Consider the following 13,704-nt stretch of genomic DNA (forward strand, 5'->3'; position numbering starts at 1 on the left):
AAGATGCAACATTCAAAAGGGCCGTAATGCCAACAACACAACGTTGTGTATGATTCCTGTGTTGTCAACTCGATCGATGAATGAAACAAAACCTCTGAGCTTACAGAAAACGACCATGGCTTGTTCGAACAAGATAATAAGTCTTACAGTCACCGAGTTATGTTGCTCGATGACGGCAAATGGTAAGATTTGGGGTCACCACACAAATTTACCGATTCTACGAGTCAAAGAATTAATAAGGTCACGTCGCAAAGATCTTTACTTCCCGTTACTTATAATTTACTCCTAAGAAGTCATCACCTCTTGCACATCGATCGAAGCACATAGCAGTTGTAACATTCCCCCATCAGACTGCAGCCACATAACATATCGAACGCACTCCCTAATATACGATCACTCCCAGTATGTATAAATATGAATGCCCATTATGTAATTACATACAGGTATCAGAAATAAATAGAATCAACTGTAATAAAACACATTCAGAGAAAAATGATAATGCACAAGAAAAGTTCTCAATATTGTACACGATTTTTGAAGCCCAACAACATTTCAGAATGTGTGAGAACGTCCTTTACAGTATTTCCAACATTATGAGGAGCTCAATGAAAGCTAATGAGTAGAGTTGGCTTGGGCTGGGTATAAAACAACAATAACAAAATTAGGAGTAATCAATTCAGTATGTACAATATGTGCTTACAAAGTTTTACCCTGCGAGAGTCCTCCTCTCGAGAATTAGATAGCTGCCGACGGTAGTTTATTGTAAACTCGTGCTACTCATTTTAAATGTCGCTACGAGAAGAAAGCCCGACCACGTGATCAAAAGAAACGGAGGTTCTGGGGACGAGAATGAACTTGACACAAACTGTTTTCAATTCAACCTGTGGAGGGCTAGTAGTTTGTCTGGTTTATCCTGGGCTCTTTAAGTCCTTTAATTGATTTCCTGGACACCCCAAGAGAAAGGGGAAAATGGTCAAAAATGTCACGACCGCGTCTCTCTCCTTGCGCTGGATTGAAACATCTTCAACAGAAAGGACACATACACGCACTCTAACGTCCCATTAGCTCCCTCCCTGGGGACGTGAAGCCTCTACAAACGTAATTTTGTCTTGGTCTGATGTTTCGTCGTGTTCTTTGGCTGGCTCTTGTGCTATTTTCTGCTCTCTTTCCTTTGCAAGCTTCTTAACGAGTTGCAGAGTCTCCTGAAAAGCGGATAGCAATCAAAAAGTAAATTAGCCTTCTTTTATTGTGGTTTTGTTTGTTTAGTATACACACTCAGTTTCAGTCATCGCGCGCACCGATAGAAAAATTTATGTCACGCAACAGCTCGCTACGAATCACGGAAACTGCAAAAGTTTTCGACAACGACGGAAAAAAGTACATATAAGCGCCCTGTTTTCAACTTATGACACGCGCGCGACTGCTTTCTCAAAAGCAACCAAGAAAGTGGATTTCTAATAATGCACTCCCCGCCACCCGAAATAAAAACTTCCAACAAGCAATTTCCCACCTTCCCCACCCTAAGAGTCAGCTATTTGACTTTCTCATCTGCTTGGCCAATCTGTCTACACGGGATTCTCGACAACCACTCGCAGATTATGCCACCAAAAGTCACGTTCGACGAGGAAGGTGAAAAGAGGCTAATTAATAAGCAGCAGCCGAGTTGGAAAATGAAAAAGAGAACCTGTCATCTAAGTTAAGGGACCGTTCATTTTTTATGAGGGAGGGGGGGGCTGGTGGGATTTGGGAAGCACCATTTAAAAATCGCATGACCCCCCCTCAGCTTACCAATTTTTTCACATGCCCCCCCCGGCCCCCTTATAGCGGTCATTTTTTGGGATGACCCCCCCCCCAAAAAAAAAATTGAACAAACAATATTTAGATTTCAACTTTTTTTAATATTTCTGTATTATCCCCCTACTTCACGTTATTGTGCTCCCTATGAAGACAATATTTACAATCTCTATACGACAGAGAGCTGTTGTTTAAAAAACAAATCAAAAGAAAGAGAAGTCAATTTCGGATCTCGTAGTTATGGCTCGCCCTGAGCGTGTGGCATTTGGCCTCTCATTGGCATCTTCCTCATCTGAATTGATGAATGCAAGAATGACGTCACTTGAGTCATCTTCTCCCCCAGAGTCAATGGCGTCACTGTCATACTCATCATTGTCACTTTCATCCGTTTCACTGCTGTCAGCACTTGCCCTGTTGTCATTTTGTGTCAATGTTCTGGCATTTCTCAGTGTTGGTTGGCCAGCTCTGAGAGGACTCTTCTGCTGCAAGCATGAATGTCTTACAATTGCCTTTACTTTCTCACTCTTGCTGCTTTTCAAATGCTGCTTCAGCCCGTGGTGGTTTGAGTACTTGTTTAGTTCTGGAACACGTAGCTTTTTAAGCTTGGTTAGATCTTCGCACAACTCAGTCCAAGGATAATCCTCCTCCCTTCTTAACTTTGCCTTTTCTTCTACTCTCTTTTTCCTTTTAAATTCCAGCACTTCAAGATGCTGAAGATAATCCACCACAAACTTTGATTTGACAATAAACTTATCTGCAAATAGAGCAACGCTCTCTGGGTCAGATAAAACCAGCCTGCCACTTCCATGCAAAAGAAGCAATTTTTCTAGGTGCGGATGGCTGTTCAGAAAGGGCGAGTGAGTTTTCCATGCAAGGGTACCAGTTGAAGCCCAGTGATGGAAGAAAACTGAACTTCTCCATCAAAGAGCACAGAGTAATGGTGGAAAAGTTGAATGTCATATTGAAAGATGTAAAGGAATACGATTCCACACTCTTTCAGTCCAATGGGCTTGCTTTAAAGCAGGGCGAAGAATTTGCGCACAGTTTTAATGTAAAACAGATCAAATGTACAGAAGCTAAGTTGACGAAGGTCACGCAGGACATGGAAGCACTAGAAAATAAGAAGAGCAATTATAACAGCATATTCAAAGGCATACTCAAAAAGCACATCAACAAAAGGAGAAGGAAAAAAGAAAACCGCAGAAAGTCAAATGAAAGAAAGAGGAAGCGGACTGAAAACAACGTCCAACGAGTCTATGGAATCTGTGTTGGAAACCCGCTAGGAAATGATCTTCCACAATGCCTTGTGTACCCTCCTAGAACGGCCGTCCCGAAAGAGTGTCTTAAAGTTGAGGATGTTGCCACATCGATATTTGGAAGAGATGGGCCATACATCGCACAGCTCTTGGAAGGGAATTATGTCACCAATGCTGCAAGAAGCAGAATCACCACCAACCTTGAGCGGGAAGTCAGAGATTATGTTTACACCTTCATGTACCCTGAAGAGTACACTCTGACGGAAAGCATTGCTGCTTCTTGCAGCATTGGTGAAAGAGACTCCCATAGCAGCACAAGCGGCGACGAAGAACTCGACGACAGCGGAGATGAAGATGAGTGCCAGTGAAAGTTGCCTTCGAAAATAACAGTGTTAAATACTTCTTTTCAGTAGCTACAAATACTTTTTGTCGCCAAACGTTTTTTTAAAGCAGAAGGAAAGTTTGTAATAAATTTATATCCTGCCTTCTATGTTTATTCTATAGCAATTTTTTTGATATTCAAACATTATGCCATTTTAAAGTTTTACTAAAATATTTCACGTGATCCCCCCCCCTTTTTCCCTTTTTTTTTGGGATGGCCCCCCCTCGAAAGCCATTTTTTTTCGCATGGCCCCCCCCCAAATCCCACCAGCCCCCCCTACCTTATAAAAAATGAACGGTCCCTAAGACAGCTGACTATGATGCTAGCATCCGCGTAAAAAAAAACACACGGTCCCAATGAATTCGGTTCGTCAACGACATTTTTTCTTTATGGTAGCATCCTTAACGAAGTTTTCCTGCTTCTACCCGTTAAACAGGCCAAAGAAAACCAAAAGAACCATGGGTATGACCAAGTATACACCAGCAGCAATCAAGCACCAAACCAAAGTACCAACATGAAAAAGTTAACCCCAGCCTTTTAATTTCATAATGTAAAAAAAATCTTTAAGCTAACATACAGCTATCGTTGGGCTCTTGCGTTTCTCGATGATTTTCAACGGGCGCGATGACGAATGAATTCTATACAATAGATACTTACCCGGAAACATTTTTCGCTTTCGGTCAGTTTTTGATTCCTTCTCCTCGACTGAAAGAAAGGCAAAGTGATACGAATTGAGACATAAGTGAGGAACGGTTGCATTGGCCATGTTAACTTGCTGACACGTTATCCTGTGACCATCAAAGCTACAGTTAGATCAACAAATCTAAAGCAGACAGAGTAATCATAAGAGCTACAGTGACTTGAATGAAGATAAAAACGTTCTCGTCCAGTGCTTTAATCAAGGAAAAAATGTTAACGTTTTCATCACTGATCGATCTTAATCACCCATATCATGACGAGGTTTTTTAGGTCTTTGCGCGCGGCAAAACCGTCCTGTCGAAATCGTCCATTAAAGGAGACCAAGCTTTACTAATGTCTAAAAGATACCACTCTCAAACAGATAGAAAAATAGAAAAAGCTACAGTGACACGAATGAGAATAAAAATCTTCTGGTCGAATGCTTTCATCTAAGAAGAAATTTTAAACATTTCATGCCTGATCGATCCAAATCACCAACATCATAAAGACTATTGTTGCTTCCTCGTGTGCAACGTTAAAAGATACTTTGATGGTCAAAAACATTAACCTTCCGTCCTGACAGCCCTACCTGATACCGAAATCGTGAATTTACACTCACAATGGGTATCCCACCCCTTTCATATAGACTACTTGCAAAAATTTGGGACACTGTGATGAAACATAGTTTAAGTAAATTTACGCATAGAAAGTACGAATAAGACGGACACAACATCTGAGAAAATGATAGTTTTACCGCAGCCTCAAGGTTTTAGAGATATACCAAAGAGAAAATAAAACAAATTCTACCAAGCTGTTACATATCTCAAGTAGTGTCTCGACTAGAGTTCGCTCCATAAATGAAACTGAGAGCTTTGGAGCTACTTAAAAATTTTATACTGTACGTTAAATGTCTCGGACGCTCAAAATTTCAGACGGTTTTCTTTTCAGACACTGTTTTTGTCTGAAAATAAAATCGTCCGAATTTTTTTGGAAGTAATGTATGCTACTCTTGATGGGGGCCCCCGTTCACAATCGCGCCAAATCCTGGCAGCCGTGCAGTCCGCATAAAAACTTGAATTTCTAATAATACATCAAGGAAAATGACAAGCCAAGCACTGCTTGAGGATCTCACCTTTGTAATCACAAACGCCACGGCCACAATGTGAATGACAAAAAAGCAACCGATACCAAAATAGAGGGAAATTCGATCAAAACTTTTTTGCGTGTCAGGGTCCGAAATTGAAGCGGCAACGGCATTTTCAACAGCCATGCAGCACAAGAACACTAGGCCAGACAAAACGTACTTGTCCTATGAGGCAAAAGAGAGAGTGAGTGTAACAATAAAAGGCTGACAAGAATAGCAGCGGTGTTCATTTGTGGCTTAAATGAATTTTACCTCTACAAGACATCATTCTATAAGACTACTGAGACTTCAGCTGATAATTTCCATGAAAAAAAAAATCAAAAATAAAATCATCGTTCCAAACCTCAAGCATCATTGAAAAAATTAGGGATTTTATTAAAAGTAATAAGTTTATCACTTTCGCAATACAAAAAAATAGTGAAACAAATAATTCAAAAGGAACGTGAACAATATAAAAGAAAAATTGAAATACTGAAACGTAAAAAATCTGGGCTTCATGAAACTTTGGCAAAAGACTATTAGACTTCTTACTTCGACCACTCTTCATTCCTTTCATAAAACTAAAAGAATTGACTTCATAGACGTCCCAGGGGGGACTACCATATGAAAAGGTCGGGGATGCTCGTCAAAAAGGTTGAATTAGACCCCTAAAAGAGACTAGTCTTGGCGTGGCTAGAGTTTTTTTCACCCCCCTGAAAGATACCACTTAAAACAGAATAGGCTCGATAACTAGCCACTGTTCAGAAACGGAGCCCACACTAATAGACCAGACTCGATAGACTGGCAGAAATTGAACCTAAAAACGGACGAAAAAGCGTTCTTTTATTACTGTCTCTTCGAGTGCACCGTGAATGATACTTTGGCAGGTAAAAATAGTGGCATTTCATCATGAACACACTAAGTGAGATCAGAATCCTTGATTTATACCCCTAAGCAAGACAACGAGCATCCTCAACCTTTTCATATGGGAGTCCCCCTCCCCCCCTTCCGGGATAGAGATACTGGTCAAATTGTTCCAACAAGTCCCACTTTAAAATGAAATGCTACAAGAAAATGCGAGAGACACCAACTCACCAGTAATGTTAAGTATGAAATCGTTGGCAAGCTCTGCGATACAACAAACTTGAAAGCAACTGCTGTTAACAGAAGAGTAAGGGTGACACTGAGTCGGTTGGAAGGTGAGGAGATTTCCACAGAAAATGAACAAAAGGACAGGATATCAATAAGAAACTGAAACAAGAGCAAGAACAACATGATGGTTAATATAAGGAAACTGTCTTTGGATAGGGAAAAAGCACATTAGAAAACTTGTATGGGGGCTAAATAATTTCATTAATAGGTACTGCATGCATGTCACAGAAAGTTTTCTTACAATAATCATAGCAATATTCCAGAGGTAGTAACCATTCTTTCTCTTGACGTGACACTTAATGTGGTAGAGTGGATAGTCATTTGCACTGCTTCCCTCTGTTTTCACAGTACTTGTTGCTTCTGTGACCACATGCCTGCATAAGTACCACTCTTGATCAGCAGTGAAGGTCTCTGGTCGTATTGTGTCTGCCTTTCTCAGGTCTTTTTCAAAAGCCACTAGCTTGTTTGTCCAGTCTGACATGAGGGTTATGGTCAATTGCTGCAGAGAGAACAATTAGACAAACCTGAAACCCTCCACAACTGGAGATAAAGATTGCCATTCTCCCAAAAGGGGAAAATTGTAAATCTTGGGAATTCATAAAATAACCCAAGACAGATGTAATGATAAATGGCCAATCAGCATTCTTAAGATAACAGAAAACATGATCTGCAAATTGAAAACTCTTCCAAAAAATTGGTCAAAGTTGCTACTATTAGAGTTTGGTATTTACTCTTTATAACTATAATGTTAGACATTAGAAGCATATAGTCAACTGTACTTATCGGAATATTGCATTGGTCATCATTTATTACAAAAAAGTTGGTCACTAGAATAGGGGTGTTCTTCCAAAAACCTACCCAAAGGAGTTAAAAAACCACAGGTGGAGGGCAATCATTGGGTATATATTACGTATTCTAGTTATATGCATCATTAGGTTTACTGCACCTTTCAATAAAACACTTTTGATAAAACACTGAAGTTTGAAACCTAACCAGCCATTGGGTTTTTGGCTATGACAACAACTAATGAATATTGATATAAAGAGACAAGCAAAACTGAATTGAAATCTAGCAATCTACAAGCCACACACGTGTCCTTGAGTAGTTTGTAGTAAACTTCTGCCGAGAGGTCTGCTAAATGAGTTGATGGCAGTGAAACACAGAAACATTCACCGAGCAATGAGCAGAGTTCACATTTTATTGAAAGGTGTAATAATGCAACAACGCAAATACATGAAGTGAACAGATTAATATACAAAACCTGATAATCCAGTGGGAAATCCCACAGCTCCAGATTTTCTCTAAAATTGCCTTTTATTCTGTATGTCTCCATAGCAAATGGTATTTCATTTCCTGGCTCATAAAATAAATAATGATTCTTCTCCATCTTTTCAATTTCCAGGGCATTGAAAAACACAATCCTAGGGTGCCATTCATTATGCCATTTTATATCCTGTAAAAAAACCCGATAAATTCAAAAACTGAAGCTGCCAATGTTTCCATTCACAACCCTTACATCTGTGTAGCAACCTTTTGTTTTGCATGTTATACTTTCATTTTTACACTATTTAGGGTATAATTTCAGAGATACATTTTATAGGTACATATGTAAAGTAACGAAAATATATAGCCGTTAGGCAAAAAAATTTATATGTAAGTGGTGCCCAAGGTAGCAAGAAACTAGATTCATTAATCTTAAAATATCCAAGGACCACGTTCATCACTCCCAGATCTCATCTTTAGGTTTACAGGGTTTTGTATCAATTTTGTAAAAAAAATGTAAAAAATACCCATGCTGTCAACACAGTTAAACAATGACCACATGTACCCTCACCTCTGTTGGACTTCTTCCCTGCAGTTGTGGCTCTTGCCAGGTTGCAGAAAGATAGAGGTCACATTTAAACTGCTGGCCAACTGTATCAATGTCACCAACAGATATGATGCTAGTTCTAATCTCCACAGTAACCTGATTTGAAAAAAGTGCTTACAATCAAAATTATTTTAGTATGTTTGGGGTAAGGGGAGATAGGTTTGGGGTAAAAGAGGGGTATGTTTGGGGTAAGTGACATGAGTCAAAGAGGTCACGATCTATGCCATGATTTCTTCTAGGGTCAAAATGCGGCAAGAAAAAAAAGCTCAAAATACTATGTAACACGCATTGATGATGTGTTTACTTTGTTTGGTTAACTATGTAAATGATGTAAACAGTGTTCATGTTTTGTTTTTTTTGGTTAGTAATATCATGCTTACCATACTGTAGATATGTAGTGAGTGCAGCATTAGTAGAGCTGCCTTTTGTTTGAAACTTTAAAAAAAAACAAAAAAACTGGACATTTACAAACTGTATTGTTTTACTTATGTAAACTAAACGATGCAAGTAGTCTTAACTATCATATTATACTGTAAGTAAGTATGGTGCTGTAATTTTACTATTTTCCTCTTTTTTGAGTTTTTCCTATTTAGATTGTGTTTGTAAATTAATAATAATAATAACAACAATAATAATAATAATAATAATAAATAAACAATTAAAAAAATGTTGGACTGGGAACAATTTTCCAGAGGCACTCCCTTCTATGGACTTATGCACTTACAAGAGTGCAAAGCTTCAAGAGCTCTCTGGTTAGCCATTTAGTTCAATTCTTGCACGAAACTAGTTTTATCGTAAAATTATTTATTTCTTAAGAAGTCTTGCCTGAAATAGTCTGAGATATAAAGGTACAAATAGGCCATTTCCAAGTTGCCTTTTGCCTGAGTCCTTGAGCTAAACATTTCTTAAGAATTTGAGTTTGATTTGCATGAATATGAAGGTGCAGTTGAAACACATTTTCATATGAATGGTTTTGCATGAAGACATGCTTTGACACAGAGGCAAACATAACACAGAAATAGCCTATTGTAAGGCCAGGTCTGAAATAGGGAAGGGAAGATTGCATGTTTTGATCTGAAATTAGATAAGGGTTTCAAAGGCCCACACAACACACTCCCACTCAAACTTTCAGAGAGTACCCTATCCCAGGCATGAAATGGCGAAATGATGAAATGGCACCACAGTTGGCCTAAAACAGCATTCTGATTGGCCTAAATAGTGCTCCAGTCAGCCTAAATATCACTGACTTGAAGGTGGATAGCTCTAAATATTTGTTTGGGGTAACCGGACCATATCCCATGCTGTTTAAGTGCCATTTCATCATTTGGCCATGTTCTGTTTTAAACACCCAACCCAAACCCTTCTTGAGAGTGAATATCAATTTTGATATAATGCCATTTGGAAAGTTCACATCAATTCTTTTAAAGTGGGAATGGGTATCATGATCAGTATAAGTTAGTGTCAAACCCTGTCAAATTCCCACCAATTAAGCCAGGATTATTATTATTCCTTTTTTTCAACATGTTTTAAATATTCATTTCATTTGAGTGAAGAAGATTAATAGTTTTAACATTTTCTGGTGTTGTTAAAACAGCTGCAGTTGTCAATCAATGCAGCTTTAATTGGTAAATGAACATGCAAAATTTGTTATACAATTCTATGAATTAGTAAACATTTCAGTCTACATTTTAATTGAGAAGAGAAATTGCAGAATTTTTTTTAATGGTAATTTTTAGAAATTGGTAATTAATGATTGACAACTGCACGCTATAAGGTCCCGTGACAGCAAGTTTGATCTCTTGGATAGAAATTGAACTTTTTAAATAGGCCGTTTGCCTCTGGGTCAAAACATGTCTGTGTGCAAAACCATTCATAAGAAAATGTGTCCCACCTTCAGGTTCTGATTTTCATGCAAATTAATCAAACTCATCTTCACATGACAGTATCGCACGTGAACTGTCAGCTCAAGGTAAATGTCCTTTTTTCAGATTATAACTGTAATCTGTTCTCTACTTGAGTGAAGGTCATTATGTCTTCCTTGAGATCTCCTTCTTTACATGGGGTCACATAATATTTAAAAGTTTAATCGAATAAATTCATATAAGTCTGATCTTATACAGAGCTAGCTATGTGAATATTGAATTTAAGCTTTTGCAACTAGGGATAAGCGTAATGGATGGAAAACAGAAAGAAATTACATGCGTAATATGTGGACATTTTACCTCGCGTTTCTTTCTTAGTAAAGCTTTACTCATGCAAAAACAACTTGGAACTTTAGTAAGAAATCTTTTTAACGACGATTTCGAAGCCTACCTTCTCCGTGTTGTTGTGACGGAAATCACACTTGTTGTCTCCGTCGGGATGAGTGTTATCTTCGATTTCCCCCAGAAGTTTCTTAACATCTTCAAGTCCTGACAGAGAAGCTTCGATTCTTTCTAGTCTTGAGAGAACGATAGAAAACCTGTCCTCCATGGGTTCTAAAGACATGATTGACCGTGAACGAATGTTGTCCTGAAGCTACGATCTCCAAGCAACTGGGAGGAGGATTGGACTGAGCGACCATGTAGGTACGTGTTGCGTACTTAGAGGAGAGAGACCTAGCGAGAAGATAAACAAACAAACGCATTGGGCATTGCGTACTTAGGAAGCCAGAAGAGAGACCGAGATTGAAGCTAAACATTCAAACTGCGTCGCAAATAAAGTAAAAATCTGATCTCAACAAGCAAAATGGTAGATCGGAATTCAGTGGTTTTTAGTGGTTTTCAGTGGTTTTAGTGGTTTTTAGTGGTTTTTCAGCTACAAGTAGCTAATTAATTTGAGTTTTTAGTAAGCGTCCGGCTGAAGCTTGTGATTGAACATTCCACGTTGCTTCAGGTTACTTGTAAGAAAGAAACAAAGCCTTGAGATTGTTATTGATTTGTTTATTTATTCATTTATATGATTTATTTTTTACACGTCATTCCTATTTCGATCTAAGAAAACTTAAGAAGTCTTTGTTAAGCTATACACTGAGCTATGAATATTATTTTACCAGTCCGTTTAGCTGGGGCCAGACCAAAGTATTTTTACTTCTTTTTACCTATAGGTTTTAATTGATTGCACTGCGTGAAGTAAAACTAATTCTAAAATTTAACTTAAACTTAAAAAATGATGTACGCAAACTATGTAACTTACCGAGCTCGGATAAAATCGTTTCTCCTCGGCTCCCCCCTCTATTTCCTCCTCTCTATCTCCCCGCCCCACCCTCCCCCCCCCCCCCCCGCCCCTCACTCAAAAAAAAGACATAGTATGATTCCAGGATTTTTAAGCGGTTGCCTAGAGCTCGGCAAACGCAAAATTAATCAGTGATAGCGATAGCATAACAAAATTAAGATTAACTACTCCAAGAGTTCTCAGCCTTGCTGTTAATACTGTTCCCATGTAGTAGAGGTTGCAGCTCAGGGGTGAGACTGTTAAGACTCTGTTCCTGAGAAGGCGCTCGGGACGGAGGTCTGTGTTCAGTTCCCGACATCACTGTACAACAACCTTGTGTGTTGTGTGGAATAGCACATTGATAGGGACCAATGAATCCAGCAAACAGTTCATGGACTGGAGGAACTTCACTGGCTGTGCTGCTGTCAAACTCTTTAAAACCCGCATCCTGGTTATAGGGGAAGGACGCTTGTTTAGGGCTCCTCCCGGCCAACACTTGTTGTTGTTGCTTCTTATTTAAGAATATCGCGCGGGAATACTTGAATGTAGATAAAATGGCATTCAACTCAAATCTCGTTTCACCGGAGGTTTTTCTCCTGTGATTCCGTTCCATTATGGCTCTCAAATTGATCGCTGGTTTGTTATCGCATATGCATGTACATAATAATATTTAAGTGTCTCAAAAATAGTTAGTCCTTCCACGCGAAAAACCATATGTCATTTTGATTGTTTTGACCAGTGTGTTTTCTTCGTGCGTGGCGAAAACCGTTGAGAAGAACACAATCGTACAATTCTGATGCATCTGACGCGACAGAAATACTCTATCTGAGCGCGCGCGTTCGACAGCGCGGAAATGGCCAATTCCGCCTATTAGATGCGCTTGCAGGGAATCATGGTAGTTGTATTCATGATCATCATCTTGAACAGGACATTTGTACTACTGTGCACATCAGCTCCCTCCCCCGCAAAAAGAATCCCGTATTTACACAGGATAAGATACTTGTTTTGTTGACCGTGGCCATTGCGGATTTTTTTCTGATTGACACTGACGAGGTTATCGGAATAGGAAAGACACTGAAAAAAAATCATTTTAGCCTCTTCTGACGGAAGGAGACTCGGTCTCTGCTGACCACGCACTTAGTTTTAGTCTCATTTGATTCTCAGATATAACTTGATACTGCCGGGGCTATGAGACGCATTCGAGTCAAAATACCCATGGAAAGAGCGAACGAGTCTGATATGCCTTCGAAGCATACCAAAAATGTACGATAACGAATTTACAGTACCCAAATTCGGTCAAAAATCAGGCTATATCAGGTCAGATCGCGGGATACAAGGACGGTAGACTCGACCTCTGATCGGCTAACATATCGAATTTGAGAGCGATGATGGCTACCATAATACCTGCGCAGAATTTCAGTCACACTTGATCGATAACAAGTTACTTTCCGCCTTGACCAGACGTCTGCAGATGGGTTTGACGATCTGTAGGGCCTCTTGTGTGTTCAGCGGGGACTTCAGTTTAAGTCCGGTCGGAACGACACCGAGATCTTTGCAGAGGTAGTTGAAGAGCTGTTGTGTTGGTGCACTCGTCTGACGGTACTTACCGAACTGATGTAATTGTTCGCAAGTCGTTCGCCGTCTGACGTCCAAGTGAACGTAACATAAAAAATGGTTTGAACCCAGGAGTATCAGTAGCTCGTATAGTATTATCGTCTGGGTGAGAGTAGTTCTGAAATGAGCTGTTGTTGGGGCCCGGTGCTGGTTACTGACGTTTCGACAAACCAGTTAAAGCCGACAGACCGACTTCAGACGGATGGAAACTTACAAGAGCCGACCCGGGAGCCGACCAACGACTGTTGACAAACTTTAGACTAGTATTATGCCAAACATCACGACCAAACTGACCCAATCAGTCACAACCAGACACATCCCGGCAGAGCGACCCGTACATTTTAGCGCACGTAGTCTTGGCGCAACGAAAACGTGATTAGTGTTTCGTGTTCTTTGGCTGGCTCTTGTGCTATTTTCTGCTGTCTTTTCTTTACGATTTGCACTCATTCGAAGTTTAAGTTCGATGTTTTCGGACCGATCGAGTGGTTTTGTCGCAGTGGGTGGGTGGCTGGCTGGCTGTTGCGGGTTTCATTCTTTTAGTTAATGGTGTTTAGTCCCAGTAACACGATGACCGTGAAGTAAACTCATGAGTCCTGAAGCATCTTAAACAACAGCTATCACAACAATAATAACGCCAAGAACG

At 39.6% G+C, this 13,704-nt stretch overlaps 1 protein-coding gene across 1 annotated transcript; it reads right to left on the reverse strand.

Moving 5' to 3' along the window:
* Window positions 1–241: 241 nt before the first annotated feature.
* Window positions 242–10,811, reverse strand: LOC110067628 (uncharacterized). The gene is made up of 8 exons (XM_089280028.1): window positions 10,569–10,811; window positions 8,220–8,351; window positions 7,647–7,838; window positions 6,627–6,884; window positions 6,329–6,484; window positions 5,243–5,419; window positions 4,090–4,137; window positions 242–1,202 (listed from the first exon to the last, which is right to left on the reverse strand). Exons 1-8 carry the CDS (start codon window positions 10,740–10,742, stop codon window positions 1,062–1,064), a joined length of 1,278 nt encoding a protein of 425 aa, XP_089136154.1. The 5' UTR covers window positions 10,743–10,811; the 3' UTR covers window positions 242–1,061.
* Window positions 10,812–13,704: the final 2,893 nt, after the last annotated feature.

This window comes from Orbicella faveolata, unplaced genomic scaffold, assembly GCF_042242905.1.
Source record: "Orbicella faveolata isolate gen_17 unplaced genomic scaffold, um_ofav_v1 contig_47, whole genome shotgun sequence".
Lineage (NCBI taxonomy): Eukaryota > Metazoa > Cnidaria > Anthozoa > Scleractinia > Merulinidae > Orbicella > Orbicella faveolata.